We start from the raw sequence: 21,901 nt of genomic DNA, 5'->3' as shown, positions 1-21,901 counted from the left end.
GGACTGATAGAACTGTTCAACACCCACTGCAGCCATGCCAGTTATGTTCCATTGATTTCCCTTTATTCGGAAGGATACGTTTAATCCCAGCACTTGTATGGACATGTGATACCTGGAGTCACGTCAGCGGTGTAGAAGCCTTGTAGAGTCAGTCATCTCTGTAAGCGCATGTACTCCTTACTGATTTCAGGGCCTTGCTTGTGGCCCTGAAATACCAGCAAGGGATGCCAAATTAGTATGCCAATGCAAATCAACGGAACCATCTCCCCCACGTCATCTCGGCGCTGATTGTTCTACGTTTGGCACATATGTAGAGGAACCCTAGCCCCTGACCTTACCTCTGTTCACTGTACAGAGTGGAGTTTAATTGGTGGTAGAAATCCCCAGCTGAAACTTGGATTTCATGCAGATCCACATGTGGATTCGATCCACCGAAATTCAGTGGACCTAATCCACATTTCCTTCTTCAACATGTGTAAAATCTGCGGTGTAGATATTGTGCACACACGTTGCTGGCAGAATGCTGGAATTCTGTATTTAAATCCTGACAAAATCCACAACACACGAGCATGGCTGCAAAATCCTCAGACATCATGAGATATGGATTATTTTGTCTGCCCTTACCTTCACACTGTCAGCATTCAGTATTTTTAAAAGGACATTCCCATATGACCTATTGGTAGAATGGGAACCCCACCAATTTCTGTTTTAGTGCTAGGTGAGTGGTAGTCTCCAAAGTGATGAAACAAACCGTATTTTTCGCTTTATAAGATGCACTTTTTTTCTCCTCAAATGTGGGGCAAAATGGCTGTGCGTCTTATGAAGTGTATACTAGTGAACACTTCCATTATGGAATCGCTCACTAGTATGCAGTAGGCACAGGGTCGGTGAATGTACTCACCGCTCTTTGTTCTTCACCAGGTGCTGCCCGGTCTTGACTGCGTACAGTCAGGACATAGTAAGGTCTCCATGCCCTGACACTGTGCGACATCAGGAAGAGTGCTCTGGATCTGTGAGTGGCAGAGCTGTCAGAGAGGCAAGTTCTTTTTCGTTATTTTGGACTGGGGTCTAATTAAAAATATTTTCAGTCTCTAAATCTTATATAAAAAAAAAAAAAACTAATACAAAATAATAACCATTGCTTTAAAGACCAAATACGTTTAGCCATTTATTATGAAATACATTATACGGTACTTAAAAGGTTAGAAATAAAGGGTTTTATTTCCTTCTTGGATACAGATCTGCTGACAGGAGATGGTCCTTTAATGGACTCTTCAAGCCATTCACACCGTATTTCCGTGCTTGTCATCAGTAGAAGCAACTATTGGAAATAACCCACGCAAAAAATAAAATAAAAAAAAATACAAAGTGGCTTTAAAATTGTTTGAAATAAATGAACACATCATATCGCTTTCATTCACACCCAACATATTCTCCTGGTTTTAGTCCTGATTCAGTTGAGAAGAAAGAGCTGACACCTTTGATAACACAGCAGAATCTGGGGATTCTTGAAATGCCAGCAGTCGGTTTTATTATTGGAGGTATTCACTGTCCCACAAGACTTGCAGAATGTCACAGATGCCTCCAGAAACAGGGGAACAAATCTCTTGGAAATTATATGCAACAATAACAGGAGTAAAAAAACAAAAAAAAAAAAATGTACAAAGACGAGAGATCCAATAGTGAGATATCAGAGAGGGGATAAAAGGATACACTATTAGTTGCGTTGATTCGAGTCGTTTTGCATTGGATTGGCCATCGTGTGCAAGTCTCATCAGTCCCTGCCCTACAAGCAGCTGCATGCAGGATGTTTGAGAATCACGTTACGGGTGGGGGTGGTTTGGGACAACTGGTAGCACTGATAATGAATGAGATCACCTACATCGATCACACGATTGCTTTTCAGTGCTCTGTTACAGGAACTGGACCTGTCCCGCCGTCATAAGAAGCGTCATCTTCTGTGGTAATCCATAAAAATAAAAAAAATCATGTATAAAGACAAGTAAAAATCTGAGGCTAGAAGAACGGGGACAGCGGGGGAAGATGGCTGGTGTTACAAAAAGCATCATACAAAAAGACACATGCTACATAAAAAAATACTAACCCCATTACCATCTATACCAGACAGTACATTTGGGGTAACCAATAACGTACACCAAATGCTTCAAGAATATTGTATCTGCGTCTTCCAGCAGCCTGTGAGATCAGCTTAAATGTTTTATTTTTTTCTTAAGTATAAAAAGGATGATGCCAGCCAATGGAGTGGAGTGGCCAGTTCATACATAATCCAGGTCCACATTGTACTCGTCCTTGTGCAGATCAAACGTGATCCACTTAGGTGCTCGATCACTGCAATAAACTCTTAGCCTGCTGGATATGATTTGAGTCTGCACAAGCAGGAGCGGCCTGTCAATATGGAAGAAGCGAGAGTCTGCCAGGTAAGGCGGCGACACGCTGAAGATTCATTTGTCTCTAGTGCATTCAAGTCCTGCGAGCCTACTGGAGGGCACCGAGAGACCAGTTCTGGGTCTTCTTTGATTAGCGGACAAGGGTGGCTCTCGTGCGGCACCTTATTTTAAAATGATGTGGTAGCTATCGTTGGTTTCAGCTGTAAAGAGAGAGAGAGAGAAAAAAAAAAAGTTAGTGCCCATAGTAACTATATCGAGGTTGCATTCACATGGCTGCATCAACAATGTCAGACAAACTCACTGCATCATAGCAATCTATGAGGCGGTGAGTTCCAGCCCAAATGCATGTCTACCGTCCAGTACTCTCAGCATCATCTGTGTACGGGAAAAGGGATGGTTAAGTTGGAACTCGCAGCAATCACTATGATGCAGTGAATCCAGCTTACAGGAGCCGTGGTCAGTCCAGGAAACGTGGCCGTGACATAGACTGCACTTTATGGACAGCACATGGCCATGTGAACGCAGCCTTAGGGCTCAGACAACCATAGTGTTTCGCAGTCCACAAATTGCGGATCCGTAAAACACGGGTACCGGCCCGTGTGTGTTCTGCAATTTGCCCACCGCACATGGCCGGCCCTATAATAGAAATGCCTATTCTTGTCCGCAAGTGCGAACAGGAACAGAACATGCTTTAGCTTTCTTGCGGGGCCGCGGAACGGAACTATGGATGCGGACAGCACACTGTGCGCTGTCCACATCTTTTGCGGCCCTATTAAAATGAACGGGTCTGCACCAGTTATGCAGAATTGCGGAACGGATGCGGACCCATTCATACGGTCGTCTGAATGAGCCCTTATACAATTCATTTCTGTATAGCATAAAGAGTCAGAGCCGGTACCCCACTCATACAGGGCTTTGAATCATCGGTGCTACTTATAGTGTTAAATATACATTTCCAGTTTCCACTATGAAAGCTAAATTATAAATTCAATGGAAATAATATAATTCTGTATTTGCCATGTAATGGCTGCAGGAGAATTTTGATGCATAACTTAGGCCCCGTTCAGACAGACGATATTTCTGTCGAGGTGTTGCCCGAGTTTAGACCAGACCGCACCCAGACTAACGATCGCCCATTCAACTGAATAGGTATCTGCACACGAGTGATTTCTGTACAGACCATTGGAGCATGGTGAGAAAATTGCAGCATGCACCTTCCTGCTCAGATTTTCCCGGATGACTTAAGTGAATGGGTTTGCGAGAAAAACAGACCACAAAATGACACCATCCGTGTGCGGCCGGTTTAAAAACTTGTGTTCACTGGGACACTGATGAGTTTCCTATTGCCCGTCTGAAAGGTCCTAATGTAGATATCAGCATAAAGGGAGATACCCCTAACTCTGCTCCTCTACAGTCACTACCAAACCCTCATCCAGCACTGGAGCTCATTTTGACTTCTGAAGCTATACCAGGCCATTGGCCTGTGAGTGAAAGATGCAATGCCCCAAAAAGATCCTCATCAAGGGATCAATACCTTCAAGTTGCAAATGCTGCCAACACACCTACAAGTGGTTAAACTGGATATCCTCGCTCACAATGCTTGTGCTCGTTCCATCGTACAGCTTCGCACCCACAGACACATTAGGCAAAACCCACAGGGGTAATGTGTCGCCTAAAGAGGTTGTTCAACTACCTGCATCGATGTATTAGGCCCCTTGCACCCGGCCTGAACTTCCAGCACTGCCAGGGTCACATAGGATTATGTTGATTTATGATGCTATGTAACCCTTAGGCGCCTTTCACACGGGCGTCACAGATATTGTCCAGATGCGTTAGGGGTGCATTGCGGGAAGCGCACGCAATTTCAGTCAGTTTTGTCTGCAATTGCGTTGTTTGTTTTTTTTTGCACGAGTGCAAAGCGTTTTAATGCGTTTTGCACGCACATGATAAAAAAACTGAATGTGGTACCCAGACCCGAACCTGGACTTCTTCACTGAAGTTCGGGTTTGGTGTTCTGTAGATTTTATTATTTTCCATTATAACATGGTTATAATGGAAAATAATAGCATTCTTTAAGAATGCTAAGTAAAATGTCCCTTGAGGGTTAAAAAAATAAAAAGTACTCACCTCATCCACTTGATCGCGCAGCCGTTATCGTCTTCTTTCAGGACCTGCGCTGACGTCATCGCGCTCATCACGTGGTGAGCGCGATGACGTCAGTGCAGGTCCTGAAAAGACGATAACGGCTGCGCGATCAAGTGGATGAGGTGAGTACTTTTTATTTTTTTAACCCTCAATTGACATTATACTATGCATTCTGTATTAAAGAATGCTATTATTTTCAATTATAACCATGTTATAATGGAAAATAATAAAGTGAATGGACATCCACATCATCTCCTTAGCAACCATTCATGAAAATCGCATCGCATCCGCACTTGCTTGCGGATGCTATGCGATTTTCACGCAGCCTTATTCACTTCTATTATTTACTGTGTCAAAAACGCAGATTATAGAACATGCTGCAATTTTCACGCAACGCACAAGTGATGCGAGAAAAACATTGCTCATGTACACAGCCCCATAGAAATGAATGGGTCCGGATTCAGAGCGGGTGCAATGCGTTCACTTCACACATCGCACCCGCGTGGGAAAACTCGCCCGTGTGAAAGGGGCCTAAGGGTTACAAAGCATCATAAATCAATATAATGTTATGTGACCCCGCCAGTGCTGTGAGTTCAGGCCAGGTGCCTCGCTGAGTCCGCAGAGAGACACTTGCTCGTCTGCAAGGGGCCTTTTGGCTACTTTCACACTTGCGTTGTTAATTCCGGTATTGAGATCTCTATACCGGAATTGAACGGATTCTGAATGGAAAGAGATCTGAGCATGATGTCCTCCGTTCTGTCAGGATTCTGTTTTGTGACCGGACACAAAACCACTGCAAGCTGCCCAGTCATAAAAACGGATCAGTCACTGAAAACAATGTAAGTCAATGCTGACTGATCAGGATGTATCCGTTCCGTTAAGATGCGGTTGTGTGAAATCAAAATGGAAAAAAAAAAAATAACGATCTGTCACTAAATACATTGAAAGTCAATGTTTTTTTAAGGCTTCTAAGAAAACGGATCCGTCACCGTTGTTTTCAGTGCCGGATCTGTTTTTATGACCAGACAAAACCGCAGCTTGAAGCTCTTTTGTGCACGGTCACAAAACGGAATGCTGCCTGAACATTAGACATCCTGATGCATCCTGAATGGGTCTCTTTCCATTCAGAGTGCATGAGGACTAAACAAACGTTTTTTTTCCCCCCGTTATAGAGATCCTCTGCCGGATCTCAATACCGTAAAACAACGCAAGTGTGAAAGTAGCCTTAATTTCAGCACGGCAATACATATATACGCCGCTGCAATTCAGCACAGAACTCATGGACAAAAGGTTGTAGGTGTAAAAAGCATAAGACGGCATCGGCGTTATTTGACCTCCAATGGGTGAGAGGTAGGTGGGTGCTGCAATCTAGGGCACTATAAATGTACAAATACAAATCAATAACTAGGTCGCCCTCCCTGGAAGCCATTTACTGTTGCAGACACTATAGCAGTATAAATGCTCGCACTACCAAGGACCGGTCCCAATAGCTATCCCGACACTTGTGAGACACAGGCCTTATCTGAATGGTGTTACCTCAGGCTACAGAATAGTACCTGTAGATAGGCCTGCGCCAGGAGTAGTCACACTGGGTGTGTTCAGGGGATCTTCACTGCTTGGAATCAACTGACACTGGAGCTCTGTGCGGTGGTATAGTGGGGCTTGTTGGTAGATGAACACTGGAGAGTCTCGAAACGTGGAGCGACCTCCGCCGGTGGCATGCTCCACAATGTAAAGCGAAAGCACTGCTACCTAGCGGGGGACATCACCACTTGCAGGAGTGGATCACATCCAGTGTGACTATTCCTGGCGCTGGCCTATCTACAGGTACTGTAGTTACCACCATTCAGTTAAAGGGAACCTGTCACCGGGATTTTGTGTATAGAGCTGAGGACATGGGTTGCTAGATGGTCGCTAGCACATCCACAATACCCAGTCCCCATAGCTCTGTGTGCTTTTATTGTGTAAAAAAACCCCGATTTGATACATATGCAAATTAACCTGACATGAGTCCTGTACGTGAGAGGAGTCAGGGACAGGACTCATCTCAGGTTAATTTGCATATGTATCAAATCGTTTTTGTTTTTTTTACACAATAAAAGCACACAGAGCTATGGGGACTGGGTATTGCGGATGTGCTAGCGGCCATCTAGCAACCCATGTCCTCAGCTCTATACACAAAATCCCGGTGACAGGTTCCCTTTAAGGCCTGTGTGTCAGAAGTGGAGGGATAGCCATTAGGATCGGGCCTCTGTAGTCCAAGCATTTATACTGCTATAGATTAAAGGGAGTGCGACCCGATTACGGATTTAAGGTTGTAAATACGCTTGAAAACTTTGGAGAATCTCACATTTTCTGGTGAAAAAGAAAATTTTACGCATCTTTTTAACAAATCTCTGAAAACTGTACCCACAGCATAATATAAAAACAGCCTACTGCAGAATCACACTGACTTCTAAAGTACAGTCAGAGCAGTATAGCTACTGCTGGCTAATCGGCTTTATAGTCATGTGTTCTGGAATTCATAATTAAACCGGCTGCAGAGAGATGAAAAGCGGCCACTACAATACAGGAGAGGTGGGTAAATGCCAGACACAATGCCAAGCTCGCATTCTACCTACCTTTCATTGTATCCAGCACAAAGCATGACTCGTCTTGAAAATTCTGAATCATCTAGTGAAAAAAAGAATAATTAAATAATGTTTTAAGAGGTCAAGAAAAGAACAGGAGCGCCCCCTCCTGGGGAAAGCACGGCGTATGCCAAATACAGCATAACGCAGCTGTATAGACTGGATGTGTAATAAAGCCGTTCAGCCCACCGCTCTCGTTGGTTTTTCAGAAAAACAACAGTTTTCATGGTTGGATTTCATGCAGTGCGTTGAGTCAAAGCCAATGTGAAAGCACTCTCAGGCCAAGTTCATGCGTCGCAGATTTCTTACGGATTAGTGGCGCAGAATTTCAATCATAAGGGTGCATTCTCACAACTGTATGTATTTTGCGGACATATTTTAACACTGCCTATTCTGGTCTGCAAAACGGACAAGAAAACAGTTCTTTTTTGTGGGAGCAAGGAATGGACATACGAATGCGGACGGCAAAAGTTGTGCTTCCGCATTTTTTGCGGCCCCATTGAAATGAAAGGGCCTGCATCCGATCTGCAAAAAAATGTGTATTTGATGTGGAGCTCTAGGACCCAGTTGGGCCACTTCCAGCCTGGATACAATACGAGATACGGCAGGACATGGAGGCATAGAGGTTCTGTACGGTATCCTGCGGCACATTTACCCACAGATGTTGCAGTTGGGCCTGTAGATCCTGCGCACTCATGGCTTCCTGAAGCTGGCGCCCCAGGTGGTCCCATAAATGATTGATTGGGGGTAAATCTGGCCACAGGGCAGGCCAAGGATGCGTGGCAGAGACATTCCTGAGGAACCCTCGCTGTGTGTGGGCGAGCATTACACTGCTGAAAAATGCCATTTGGATTGCAGGTTTTGGTGCATTTTTTTATGCGGATTTACTGTTAACAACCCTATTGAAGTCTATGGGGAAAACCACTCTACAAAAGGTGCAGAATCGCACAACCAATTGACGTGTAAAGATTTTAAAATCCGCACATCAGGTCTATTTCCACACCTAAGAAAAAGAAGCAAAGTGTACATGAGATCTGCCAAATCTCCTTCACTTTGCTGGTCTGTACTGTATTACATTGTGTTTTTTTCTGCACACAATCTGCGCAGAAACCTAAACATAATCCGCAACGTGTGCAGCCACCCTAAGTGACATGTGTAAAGTCCCGCATACCCCAATAACAGGACTTTCCCTACAACCGTTACCTTGTGTGCAGAACTTCACAGGCCCCACACTGTATAACAAGGTGAAGGTGTCCATTGGACTAACATTTCTAATTCTATGTAGAAAGGATAGCCCAATCCAGAGCTCTGCATGCTACTGTAGCCGTCATCTTGCTTACGCTCCCCGTTCTATAGGAATATTTGTGACAGCCATAAAATCCAAAATGGAAGAAAGTATCGCAACGATACCCGAGTGCATATGTCGTCATCTAAATTGTAATATCTACTGTGCTGAAGTTCAGCCCCTGTCAGACCGGTGGTAGGGCAGAAATATTGTCTAATACACTTCAGTACGGACGTGTAGCATATCTAGACTTTAATGGGAGTCTGTCATGTCATTTTCACCAATATAACAGCGCTGCCCCACAGAAGAATGCAAACACATTCCAAACATAGCTGTGTGTGTCACTATGCCATGTCCAGCCAGCGAGCTACTGAACAACATGTATGTGTATAGCGCCACCTGCTGTTCAACCGGCTCAGTTTAAATCTTTGACTGCCGCAAGCCATATGTTCGGCCTTATTCACAGACGTGTGCTGTTCATGTTCTCCACGGACAGCACACGTCCCCATTCATTTTAGCAAGAAAGCGTGCACATCATAGTTTTTGGGTCCTTGTTTCACACATCATTATGAAGAGATGCTCTGAAAGTTCGTTTTCAGCTGTGCCGTGTCCGTGGAACAGGCATGACACAGATTCTTCATAGAAATCTTCACAGATGAATCACCGACCATCTTATCTTGGATTTCTTCACGGACACAGACATGTAAATGAGGACTTACAGGGAGAGGTTTGCAGCAGAAAAAAACTCCCTGGCTGTGACTCTCTGCAATTGGACAGCCTACAGCCAGGGGAGAAGGAACGCCCACAGAGAAAGACTGCGTCTCCTCCCCATTGCTCCGATGCTCAGTATTAGCATATTAGCCGTAACTGGGCACAGGAGCGCTATTTAAAAAAAAAACAGGCAGGGTGGCAGCACAGCGGGATGGGGTAGCCCGCAGGTACAGATATTTATCTCCCTTACTACTAACCCATGAAAGGTCCTCTTTAAGTCACGTCCTGTACTCTACTTCCAGTCCAGAGTCTTTAAGTACCTCTTAATTTGGAGTATTAGCACGGCAAAGAGTCTCACTTAAGCCTGGTTCACACCTGAGCGTTTTACAGCGCGTTGTACGCCCAAAGAAGTACAGGAGCTTCTTTGGGGCGTATTGTCACGCGTTCGTGCCCATAGACTTCAGCGGAAGTCTCTTTCATTGGACACCTCGTAGACATGGCTGTTTTTCATTGAAAGCCTCTGTGGTCAATCGCAAGAACGCACGTACGACGCGCGTTTCCCATTTCCAAAAACGCGCTGTAATACGCCCCGGAAACCGCGCTCATCAAATACGCTCAAGTGTGAACCAGGCCTTAGAGGACCTAGAACCTCTGCTGAAATTCTGGAGCTTCTACTCTGACGACTATGATGATCAGATGGGCGTTACCGGTTGGAGATGTGCCCCTGCACAGTCTAAGGCTATTTTCACACTTGCGGCAGTGTGATCCGGCGGGCAGTTCCGTCGTGGGAACTGCCCGCCGGATCCGCATGTGACTGAAAGCATTTGTAAGACGCATCCGGATGCGGCTCCGTCTCACAAAAGCATTGTAAGAACGGATCCATCTCTCCGCTTGTCATGTGGACAGACGGATCCGTCTTGTATCTTTTTTCACATTTTTGCCGGCATTCTGGCAAGTCTTCAGTTTTTTTCGCCGGAGATAAAACTGCAGCATGCTACGGTTTTATCTTTTGTCTGATCAGTCAAAATGACTGAACTGAAGACATCCTGATGCATCCTGAACGGATTACTCTCCATTCAGAATGCATGGGGATAAACCTGATCAGTTCTTTTCCGGTATAGAGCCCCTGTGACTGAACTCTATGCGGGAAAAGAGAAACGCTAGTGTGAAAGTACCCTTAGGCTACATTCACACAAACAAATGTGTTTTGCGGTCCACAAAAAAAACAAAACAAAAAAAAAACCCGGGTGACGTCCGTATGGCAAACAAACAAGAATAGGACATTTTTTTGCGGCGCTACGGAACGGACATATGGATGCGGGTAGCACACGGTGTTTATTGAAATGAATGGGTCTGCATCCGATCCGCAAAAAAAAACAAAAAACTGTGTGAATGTACTGGTAACACTGATTGAATAGTATCAGACTGTGCAGGGACACCTACCCCAAACTGATAACACCCATCTGGACTTTCACTGCACTGCTGGCAGATCAATTATAGCTTCTAGCAGGAATAATAAAGGAACGGCACAACACAGAATCAAGAATAGATGCTAAATCTACCAAAAATAAATCCTCCTCCCCATTCAAATATATCCCAAACATCGGTTGTAGCGGCAGTCAGTGAGAGAAAATGCCTGCTTTGATAGAAACCTACCTTACCTGTCAGAAATCTATCAGATCTTCTCTAGTGATTACTGAAGCATGTAAGGCTGTTCTTATGGGGCTTCAGTGGCCATTACATGGAGAGGGGTATAAGAGGAGAGAACGACAACTCCCAGCATGTTCAGACTATTACGGGGCATCAGTGCCCATTACATTTAGAGGGATATCAGAGAAGAGAACTTCGACTCCCAGCATGACTAGGCTGTTATTATGGGACATTAGTGGCCATTACAGAGAGGGGTACAAGAAGAGAACAAAAAATCCCAGCATGTTCTCTTATTACAGTGCATCAATTGACATCATAGGGATAGGGGTATAAGAAGAGAGAACTAAAACTCCCAGCATTTCTAGGATGTTATTATGGGGCATCAGTGTACATTACAGTGCGTATAGAACTCCTAGTATTTGACAACTTCTAGAGCAGCGGTTCTCAACCTGGGGGTCGCGACCCTTTTGGGGGTTGTTCGGCCCTTTCCGGGGGGGTCGCCTGAGGCTTCCTATAGTGGGTCGCCCGCACAACGGCAGCGGCCCCTTATCCTCTCGCACAGGATGGGATGTCCCATCACTGCCTGTGCTTGAAGGAGCCTGACGTCTGGACGGGTAAGTCGGGCCGCCTGTCTGCTGAGGTCCGAGTTTTTTCGTTAATGACACCGCCGCTGAGCACCACTGCCACCAATGATTTAATTGAGCCTGGCTAATTTTATTTTAATTATTTGGCTGAGCAAGGCTTAATTTATTTGGGGGGACATGAAGCACCGCTGATTTATTTATTTGGGGGACCCTGAGCTTTTCTGATTTATTTGGGGGACCCTGAGCACCAATGATTTATTTGGGGGAAACCTGATGCACCACTGATTTATTTATTTGGGGGTACCCTGAGCACCGCTGATTTATTTATTTGGGGAGACCTGAAGCCCCGCTGATTTATTTATTTGGGGGACCCTGAGCACTTCTGATTTATTTATTTGGGGGGGACTTGAAGCACCACTGATTTATTTATTTGAGGGGTACCCTGAGCACCACTGATTTTCGGGGGGGTGTACTGTGAGCACCACTGAGTTATTTGAGGGGTACTGTGCGCACCACTGATTTATTTTTTAGGGGGTATTTGTTGTTTATTATTTATTTTAAAGTTATTTATTTGGTTTACAAATATTTTGTATTTATGCTAAAGTTCTGTGGTTATGAATGAATACTTGTGTATTTGAATTAACATTTGGTGTATTGGTGTCTGTGCGTGTTTTTGGTGGGTCGTCATAACAGTAGCAAAATTAGTTATGACGTAGCAAGGAAAAAAAATGTAATGGTTGGGGGTTACCACAACATGAGGAACTGTATTAAGGGGTCAAGGCTTTAGAAAGGTTGAGAACCACTGTGCTCTGCCCACATGGTGACTCTGCCCACTCTGTACTCTGCCCACATGGCAGCTCTGCCCACATGGTGACATCAAACAGGTCCTTCACTGACTCTCTGCACTGCTGAGCTCAGTCTCAATAGGTAAATGGTGTGAAAAAAAATTGGCTGAAGGGGGAATAATAAAGAGGAAAAGGCTGGGAGGAAGATGATAGATTTCAAGGGAGTGGGAGAGAAAGTGGCTGTGGGGACCAAGGGCAGGGGCTCCTATAGCAGTGCAGATCGATCTGCCAGCATTTCAGCATGGTCAGTGTATATGACATCAGGCATGGTCACCTAGCCGTTCCGTAGCCGAAGATGGAGGGAACTGGGGGAAAGACAAAGTGCTCTGTTTTGCAGGATGCTATGATAAAAAGTATTTGTGTTATTTATGGGTTTTTTCCAGGTTTAGTTCCCCTCTAATCTTGAGATCCTATAAACATTTTATTCGAATAAGGGTCATAAAACTTTTAATTACGCATAAAATATAACTGTAGCACAGGAAAAATCTCTACTAACGAGTGTCTAGGAAGTGCATTAGAGATTTTACAGCCACCACTAACAGATGAGCAAGTAGCCTATATAGCTCCGCGTTCTCATGTACGAAGCTCATAAATCAGACACATTAGCAGGGTTTACTGCGATAAAGTGACCTTCAAACTAGATGGCGATTGTTTTCTTCCTAGCAGCCTCTCATGGGCTCTAAAAAGCACTCATGTAATGCTTTGTACTCAGTGCTGTCTTAAGGTTCATGGTCAGGAAGAGTTGGTTTATAGACTGCAGGGAAACCCGTATAAAAGTCTGTTTGTTTTGTCTTCTTGTAAATCTTCTTGTCATGTGCTCAGATAAGATGGCAGCCCTCCCTTCGCACATTTCAGACACAAGTATCCAAAAAAAAACAAAAAGAAAACTTTATTTTATTTTTTAGAACAAATTGTAACCCATTTTATAAATGTCCTGCAATAGTCTCAATAGGGCTCAAGAGTGACTAAAAAGTGGCATTTCCATATACCGTTTCTGGTGGTTAGTCTGAGCAAGCCCCTTTCTGTAGAATATATGAGCACAACAAAACATTTTTATTTTATTTTTAAGTATTAAAATTAACCAAGAATGCAGAAAAAAACAAAAAACAAAAAAAACATACAAACGTAGCCCTGGGTCCGCATCCGTTCCGCAATTTTGCATAACAGGTGCGGACCCATTCATTTCAATGGGGCTGCAAAAGATGCAGACAGCACACTGTGTGCTATCCATAGTTCCGTTGCCCCGCAATAAAGATAGAACATGTCCTAGACAAGAGTAAACATTTCTATCATAGGGCCAGCCATGTGCGTTCTGCAAAATGCTTAATGCACGCTGCCAATATCCGTGTTATGCGAATCCGCAATTAGTGGACCGCAAAGAACATACGGTCGTGTGAATGTAGCCTAAGGCTAGTTTCACATCTGTGGCTGTCTGTTTTATGCCGGATACTGCCGTCTGCCAGCGGGACTCCATTGACTAGAATGGTGTCTGGTAGTGATCAGGCCGCTACCTGACAAATATGCTGGGAATCGGTTAGACAAAAAACGCTGCTCGTAACATTCTAAGCGGGAACAGCCAGAGAGGACAGCCGCAGGTATGAAACTAGCTTAATAAGGACTATAATAGTGCAGCCAATGGAGGCCTGCCTGTCACATAAAGGATAGAGAAATGACATCTGGACATGTGAAAACGCGGTCAGGGGTCTGCACCCATCTTGAGCACTGGTTAGTCTCAGTCCAGTAGATGGGCAGTCGCTTTCTATTAAAGTAAAGATGTTCCAGAGAAAGCAGATTAAGCTTGTCATAAGGCTGTAGCACGCTCTAATTAAACTAATTAAGTCCACACTCTTTACTCTGTCTGCATTGTTAATGGCTGTGTGGCACCTTCAATATCACGTGGCCATTAACAAGGCAGGCAGACTAAACACTGCAGTCGTTATTCGTTTAATTAGAGCCTGCTGCACAACCCGTGGATCGCGTGGTCAGAGCGGGTTTATTTGATGTGCATATAAGTGGTAATAACACCTGTACAAGCGTCATAGAAGCATAATCAGGCTATCTAGCAGTGAGCGAAGTGAAGGGCACAGGTAGTGATGTCTGTGCCTGCAATAATCGACAGCGGGCTGCCGGAGCCGTATCGTGTCCTGCAGCGGGCGGGAGATGTAAGGAGGAGAGGCTAGGAGTTGCAGGATCAGGAGAGCAGGGGGAGTGCTGTGCCCGCAAATCAGCGAACATGGAGTGGTGGACAACTGCAGCCGAGCCTGGACATCCAGTTTGATGTGACCACAAGGAGGCCGTGATGCTGAATGCAAGCAGGATGTTAAAGCCAAGTGATAAAACAGGGAAGATCCGCCATATTGGACTGTAATTGACCATAATTACCTGATGTTATTTAGATTACTAATCGTTTCCTGCATACCCTCCTCTTAGGCCAAAACGTATACTTTTTTGTACGATGGAACCACAGTATGGCATTTCTCTGAGGCATCCGTTAAAGTTTTTTTGTGTACATTAAACGTATGACCAAAAACGTGATGTGAACCCAGCCCAAATGACAGGAACAGAGCTGAATGGACTCCACTGTCTATGATGGGAGTCCCCTTTAGTTTCCGTTCAGGATCCTGTCTTTTTACCAGCCAAAAAAGTCCTGCATGAGAGGATTTTTTTTTTTGTCCAGTCCTTTTGACAGAATCTGTGACAGAAGCCCCAAACGCAGCCTCCACATATCAGCTTCGTATTATGTATTTAAAATTACGGCAACCTTCGTACCCCTCCTCGCTAAAAATACTCCTCAAAAATGGTAAGAGAAGTATTTTTACCCTTCCGGAAAAAATGTAGCGCAGCCTCTGGTGGTAAAGGTATTGACAATTAGAAAATAAGCTCTCTCTCCCGTGTGTGACTTACCTCATCACTTATAAGAACATGAATGCCGGTGGGCCCCTGCTTGTAAATCTGGTTAATCTGATGAGGAGAAATGTTGAAAAGTAGGGCAAGCTTCTCAGTTAATTCCAGAGACGTCAGATCTTCCAGGTAAATGGCGTGATACACTGATGAGAAGAGAGTATTCAACTTAAAGAGGCGGTGCCAAGTTACCGTACTAACTTATCTTTGGTAGTCCCATAGAGAATGAAGAGTCAGTGGTCATACACGTCCTGCTGCTCCATTCATGCGGAGAACAGGACCCTTGTTCTCATGAGCAGTGCGGGAGCCAGGGGTCGGAGCCCTAACAATCAGATACTTACCCCCCCCTGATCTGTACTTTTCATTGATACCATCTGGGGTGTAAATGATTTTGTGTTATTTTTTGTAGGAAGTAAAGGGACAAAAAAATGGCAGATTTTGACTTCCCCCCCCCCCCCCCCCCCCCCCCCGTTTGCCGTATGGGATAAATATTTTTATATTTTAATCGTTCGGGCAGTTTCGCATGTGGATCCCCATGATGTTAATTTTTTTTAATTTATGTATTTTTATTTTGGGAGAAACTGGATAATTTGAATTTATTTTTTTTATTTTTTAAACTTTTCTATTTTACACTTTTTAATAGTTCGCCTGGATTGCTTTTAATGCATTAGCATTGGAGTCTATGAGAATTACACTAGGTCCCTATGGAACCCTCCCACAGGCAGGCTCTCTAGAGTAAGGAGTGCCCTGCAGCCCTGTACTACTCCAGAGTACAGAGGCTGCTGCACACTACATCTGGCTCCCTGATCCTCGCTGAGGGGAAAGCCGGAACACGGCTGGGAGCGCACGCGCCCGGTCTTTAACTTCTCAGATGCTGTGGTAAAGATTGACCGCAGAATCTGAGAGGTTAAATGTATGCAATCATCGTTATCACTGATCAATACATTAGTCCCGGATGCCTGCTGTTTAAAACAGCAGGTACCCGGCGGCTATGGTGCGAGTTGCTGCCATTTTTAAATGCCAATTTTCCATTTTTAAATGCTTGACCGTCTACGTAAATTTAAGTTGGGGGGTCGGGAAGGGGTTAAGATGATAAAGATCGTTTATACTAAGCCTAATGCACTAAGCTTAGCCAACACACATTGTGCCAATCAAGAGTTAAAATACGGCGCAACTTGGGCCATATTCACACTCACATTGTAAGAAGTCACAGCGGTAACAGACATTAGCACTTCATCAGAATGCGTTCTATATTTACCAAAAAAGGAACCATTTCCCTGCTCCCCATTTTCATGTTTCTGCTGCTGATGCTCCCGTAGCTGCTGGGACTCCTGGCAGACATAAATTGTGAGCCTTGGCCGTACCACCCTAATGAGTAAAGAGAAAGCATGATTTAATGTCATGCAAATTAGTGGTCCTGGCAACGGCCACCATCAGAAAAATGTGTCCACAAACAGTGCCACACCTGTTCACAGGTTGTGCCTGGTACTACAGCTCCATTCCATTAAAGTGAATGGAGCCGAGCTGCAATACTGCAAATCATTTGTTGGCTCAGCTCATCATGATCACATTCCCATTACTTCTCGGTCACTTGTAAGTATAATGTACGGCTATAGGTGAACACCACAGTCACAAGGAAAAGAGATACGTGTAAAGGAGTCAGATACGATCAGCTTACCTCCCTTTCAGTGCATTGAAGAGCCGGATCCCATCAGCAGGTCCACAGATCTGAATGACATCATCCCTAGTTAGCTTTAATAAATCTGCACCTGAAACAAACGGAAAGTGTTATGGTGGCCAAGCATCAGCTATAAATCGCATAGTTGGTAAAAGGTGCAGGGTCCATTATCTACAAAACCTATATAAAAATAAAAATGTAGAAAAAACAAAACAAAAACAAAAAAAAAAATAGGCTGCTGTGTACACTAGTGCCACTGTGCGACACGGCTCTTATTAGGAAGCTGGGAGCCCACAGTTTATTTAGTATATTTTTATATATTTCAAGCATTCCACATAACAGATGCCATGCTTTTGTTTCATTAAAAGGGCTTGTCCAATGATGACCCTATTTTTTTTTATTCTTTTACTTCCATGACCTATCAATTAGATTGAGTGTAAAAGGGAGCACAGGAAACAGATGAAAGGGAGTGCTCCGCTATTTCCATGGATCCCATTCATTTGGTGGCTGCATGACAGTCCAGCCAAACTGGGATTTGAGAATTCTCATATTTAAGGTGGATTTACACGGGCCGAGGAGCAGCCGATTATCGGGAAGGAAGTTTCTTCCTGACAGTGGGGGTGAAGCACTGGATTTACATGCAGAGATCACCTCCCCAGTGTGAGAACGAGCGAGCGATGGCTGCTGCCATCACCCGTCCTCATACAGCTGCATTGTTTCTGGGCAGCAGATCGCTGTTCACACTGCACAATCTGCTGCCCGGGAACAATATTTTACTTACCTGCACGAACGATCGTTTCACCCACATGAATAAGCGTTTTTCTCGTTCATCGTCTGCACCTTTAGACAGGCAGATTGTCAGGAACGAGCATTCACAGGAACGCTCATCCCGATCATCTGCCCCATTAAGCTGATTTCACACGTCAGTGTTTGGTCAGTGATTTCCATCAGTGATTGTTAGCCAAAACTAGGATTGGAGCCTCCACAGACATAAGGTATCCTGTTCTGTGTTCTTGATCCGCACCCGGTTTGCCTCACAAATTACTCATGGAAATCACTGACCAAACACTGACTGTACAAAAGCAGCCTCATGCCGCCCATACACAGCCAGCAGCTGTCGGACGACAGCCATCTCTCCTAACTCCCTCATACACATACGTTCTGATCGGCCAAACATACACGTGTATTCAATGGAGAGAGAGAAGAAAGTGGCTGTCAGACACTTCTGGCGGGGGCTTACTAAAATGATAGCCCGATCCTTCTCTCCCCCGAAAGATGATGTTGGGAGCTACCTGTACACATTGCACTGTTGGTGGACAATACAGTAAGGCCTATAGTGGAGGGGCCACAGAGATCTGACTAATACAGCTCATTAAAAAGTATAAAAAACATTAGACAAACCCTTTAAAATGAAAATCTTGGGAGAACAATCTCCCACAAGTAAAATCAGAAATACTACAAATCTTCATTATGTGGAGGTCTGGCAATGTGGGGCTCCCCCTGTCCTACTGGCTTGCTACTCTGCCCTTTGTATGAATACTTCCTCTGAACATTGCAGGAAGTTGAAAAAAAAAAATCAAGTGATTGATCCATGCAGGTGACAAATGTCCCAAATATCTACTGGGGGCCTTTAAGGGTTGATTCACATCTGCATTTAACTGAACAGCCTGCCAGAGTTCACTAGATCCAGCACAGCCGGGTACTGCCAGACCCCACTGACTAGAATGGCATCTGGCTGCTTTCCTGCGTGCACGGCTTTTTGTCAGGCCTAAGCCAAAATTTATGCCAGAAAGCGGCCGGAGCCCTGTAGGATCCCATCATAGTCGATGGAGTCTGGCAGTGCACAGCGGTAGGCTGCCCCAACAGCTAAATGTGTGAATTAGCCTTGGTGGGAAATAGGTACACATGGTACACAGTAGACTTAATACTTTCACCATGTAAGAGGACACCAATGATGATCAGCAGCGGTGACATTACATAGGTATGATGTCATCAATCTGCCCTTCACTGCAGGGTTTACAGGTTTGAGAAGATGATCTCAGACAATCTCTGCCCAAGAGCCATGCCATTTTTACCTAAAACAGCATATAACTAAATTCTCAAACTAGGAAAGCCGTACTGCACATGGAGGGGTAGATTACAGGGGTTGTCCAGGTTCAGACAGAACCCTGACAACACTCAGTGCATGCCTGAAATAAGAAAAAGATCAATACGTACCTAGCAGATGCCATGCCGCCTCTCCGATTCTCTTGGCTGTGACCACTGCAGCCAATCAATGTAGCGATTGGCTGCAGTGGTTACATGTTGCTGACGAAATATCCCCGATGTGGCTGGGTCAATGAGGGCCATCTGACAGAGTTGGAGCAGTAGCGTGGGATCTGCTAGATAAGTAATGGTCTATGTCTTATTTCCTGCACATCCTGAGTGTTGTCCAGTTTCTTCTACAAACTATACACCCCCTCTAAGGCGGGGGAGGGCAACCGGCGGCATTCAAGCTGTTGTGAAACTTCAACTCCCAGCATGCATACTTGCTCTGCTCTTCTCAGAACTCTCATCGAAATGAATGGAGCATGCTGGGAATGGTAGTTTCACAACAGCTGGAGCACCGCAGGTTGGCCACCCCTGCTTTAAGGCCCTATTTTAATGACGTTAACGGGCTCAATTTTACATATGGCAGGAAAAGCTCCCGACATATACTGGGAGCCCTCCGAATATGCTTAGCGTGTACACCAGAAGATTTCCCAATGTACGGGCTAAGCAGACGTCACAAACGTAATGTGAACACAGCCTAAGCGCGAGGTTTGTGCAGTGGATCTTCCTTGGTTTAGCTTTAGTCTCTACAGAAGTGGCCAGTCATGTAGGACACTTCTCCTGGGACTGAAGTCAATGGCAATTTCCTGTAGGACAGAACATTATACCTGCAGCACAATTAACAGCAACTAGCCAAGCTATGCCTGATGAGGGGTTATCACAAAATAAAAGTGTGGACTGTGAGGCTTTACACAGAAATAACACAAGAGAATATAAAGTCTAGAAGTGTAGAAAGAGATTTGGTTGGATCTGCTAAGCAAATGTGTGTTCCAGAGGTGGAGAGCTCTGATTATGTACACTTCAGAGTGAAAAGGCTGAGCACAAAAAAAGCGGCAGTCTGGATCTTCCCTCACTTACTGATCTACAGCAGCATGGAAGTGCCCCCTAGACGATTCTCAAAGAAAAAGAGGGGCTGGAATAAGATCCATCAGAATGCGGCCCACCTTAGGCTCCATTCACACATCCGCAATTCCGTTCCACATTCTGCGGAACGGAATTGCGGACCCATTCATTTCTATGGGGCCACACGATGTGCTGCGCGGATACGGAAATGCCGACCCGCGGACCCGCACTTCCGGGTCCGCAATCCCGATCCCAAAAAAAAAAATAGAACATGTCCTATTCTTGTCCGCAATTGCGGACAAGAATAGGCATTTTCTATTAAGTGCCGGCAATGTGCAGTCTGCAAAATGCGGAGCGCACATTGCCGGTGTCAGTGTTTTGCGGATATGTGAATAGACCCTTATGGGGCAAACAGTTCATGTAACAGGCTACACAAATATTCAAGGTCCCTTCAAAACCCATTACGTAGATGTATTTCTCTTTTTGGCACTATTACTGACAGTATAAACAAAACCGTATAAATACTTAAAAGGTATTCTTAACCTTTAAGTAAGCTTCTACTGCAATTTTGATGGCCCTGACAGCAGAGGGTTAGGCTACTTTTACACCAGCGTTTTTGCTGGATCCGGCAGGGTCCAGCAAAAACGCTTCCGTTACTGATAATACAACCATCTGCATCCGTTATGAACGGATCCGGTTGCATTATCTTTAACATTACCAAGACGGATCCGTCATTAACTCCAATTGAAAGTCAATAGGGGACGGATCAGTTTTCTATTGCGTCAGAGAAAACTGATCCGTCCCCATTGATTTGCATTGGGGGTCTTGATCAGTTTCCCAGGAAAGCAAAATACAACATGTTGCGGTTTTCTCTCCGGTCTGGAAATGCAACTAAACGGAACAGAATGCATTTTGGAGCCTTCCGTTCTGTTCAGTTCAGTTTTGTCCCCATTGACAATTAATCGAGACAAAACTGAAGCGTTTTTTTCCAGTATTGAGCCCCTATGACGGATCTCAATACCGGGAAAACAAACTAGTGTGAAAGTACCCTTACACAACCTGGCAAACTGTTTTGCCTGGTTGTAAAAGAGCACAGCTGACAGTAGAAAACCACCAGGACGGTTTAATGTTAACGGGAAAAGATGCTGTATCGGACAGCTTTCCGAAAAGTGCTTAAGGGTCCCTTACAGGCAGACAAAGAGGGCAATTATCCGGAACAATCCAATCCTTTCATTCCTGATAATTGCCTGTTCATCAGAGGAGGTGAGGGTTGCATTTACATGCAGCAATCACCTCCGCTATACAGGGAGGAGGGATCGCTACTGCCATCGCTCATCCCCATAGAAAATCATTGTTTCTAGATAGCAGAGCCTTGTTTACGCACAGACATGATCATTTAGGTGTCCACATCAGCGATGCTTTCACCTGATGAACGATCATTTGCTTGTTAATTGGGGGATTGGCAGCACCTTTACACAGGAAAAATATTAGAATCGAGCGTTCTTACGAATGCTCTTTCCCGATGATGTCCCATGTAAAGGCCTTAAAAAAACAGAATGGTCTTTGCTGCCCACATCAACCCATTACTACGCAGCTTCCATGTTTAAAAAGAGGACCTGTCGTCTCTCCTGACACGCCTGTTTTAATAGCTACCTGCATTCCCCGTGTAATAACAATTCTGGAGCATCACCAATCCTTTATTATTTCTACTAGAAGTTATGAATGAATTGCTAGCAGTCTACAGTAAGGGTACATGGGGGTGGTAACCAGTTGGGGGAGTGTCCCTGCACAGACTCACTCTATCCAATCAGTGCTGCCATTGTCAGACTGTGCAGGGACACCCCCCCAACTGGTTACCTCCCCTCTGTACCCTTACTGCAGACTGCTAGCAATTTATTCCTAACTTGTAGT

The 21,901-nt window shown here is 44.8% G+C and overlaps 1 protein-coding gene across 1 annotated transcript in view; it reads right to left on the bottom strand.

Annotated features, from left to right (window-relative positions):
* Positions 1-1,146: 1,146 nt before the first annotated feature.
* TFCP2 (transcription factor CP2) overlaps positions 1,147-21,901 on the bottom strand; it is an 87,792-nt gene continuing 67,037 nt past the window's right edge. Inside the window, exons 11-15 of the mRNA XM_040425923.1 lie at positions 16,838-16,928; positions 16,418-16,527; positions 15,163-15,305; positions 7,175-7,226; positions 1,147-2,608 (exon numbers count right to left, since the gene is read on the bottom strand). Of these exons, the coding sequence (XP_040281857.1) occupies positions 2,571-2,608; positions 7,175-7,226; positions 15,163-15,305; positions 16,418-16,527; positions 16,838-16,928 (434 nt within the window). The 3' untranslated portion in view covers positions 1,147-2,570. The remainder of the gene's footprint in view (positions 2,609-7,174; positions 7,227-15,162; positions 15,306-16,417; positions 16,528-16,837; positions 16,929-21,901) is intronic.

Source organism: Bufo bufo, chromosome 3 (assembly GCF_905171765.1).
Source record: "Bufo bufo chromosome 3, aBufBuf1.1, whole genome shotgun sequence".
Taxonomy (NCBI): Eukaryota; Metazoa; Chordata; class Amphibia; order Anura; family Bufonidae; genus Bufo; species Bufo bufo.
Note: the sequence above shows the minus strand (reverse complement) of the source record. Positions and strands in the feature narration are given on the sequence as shown.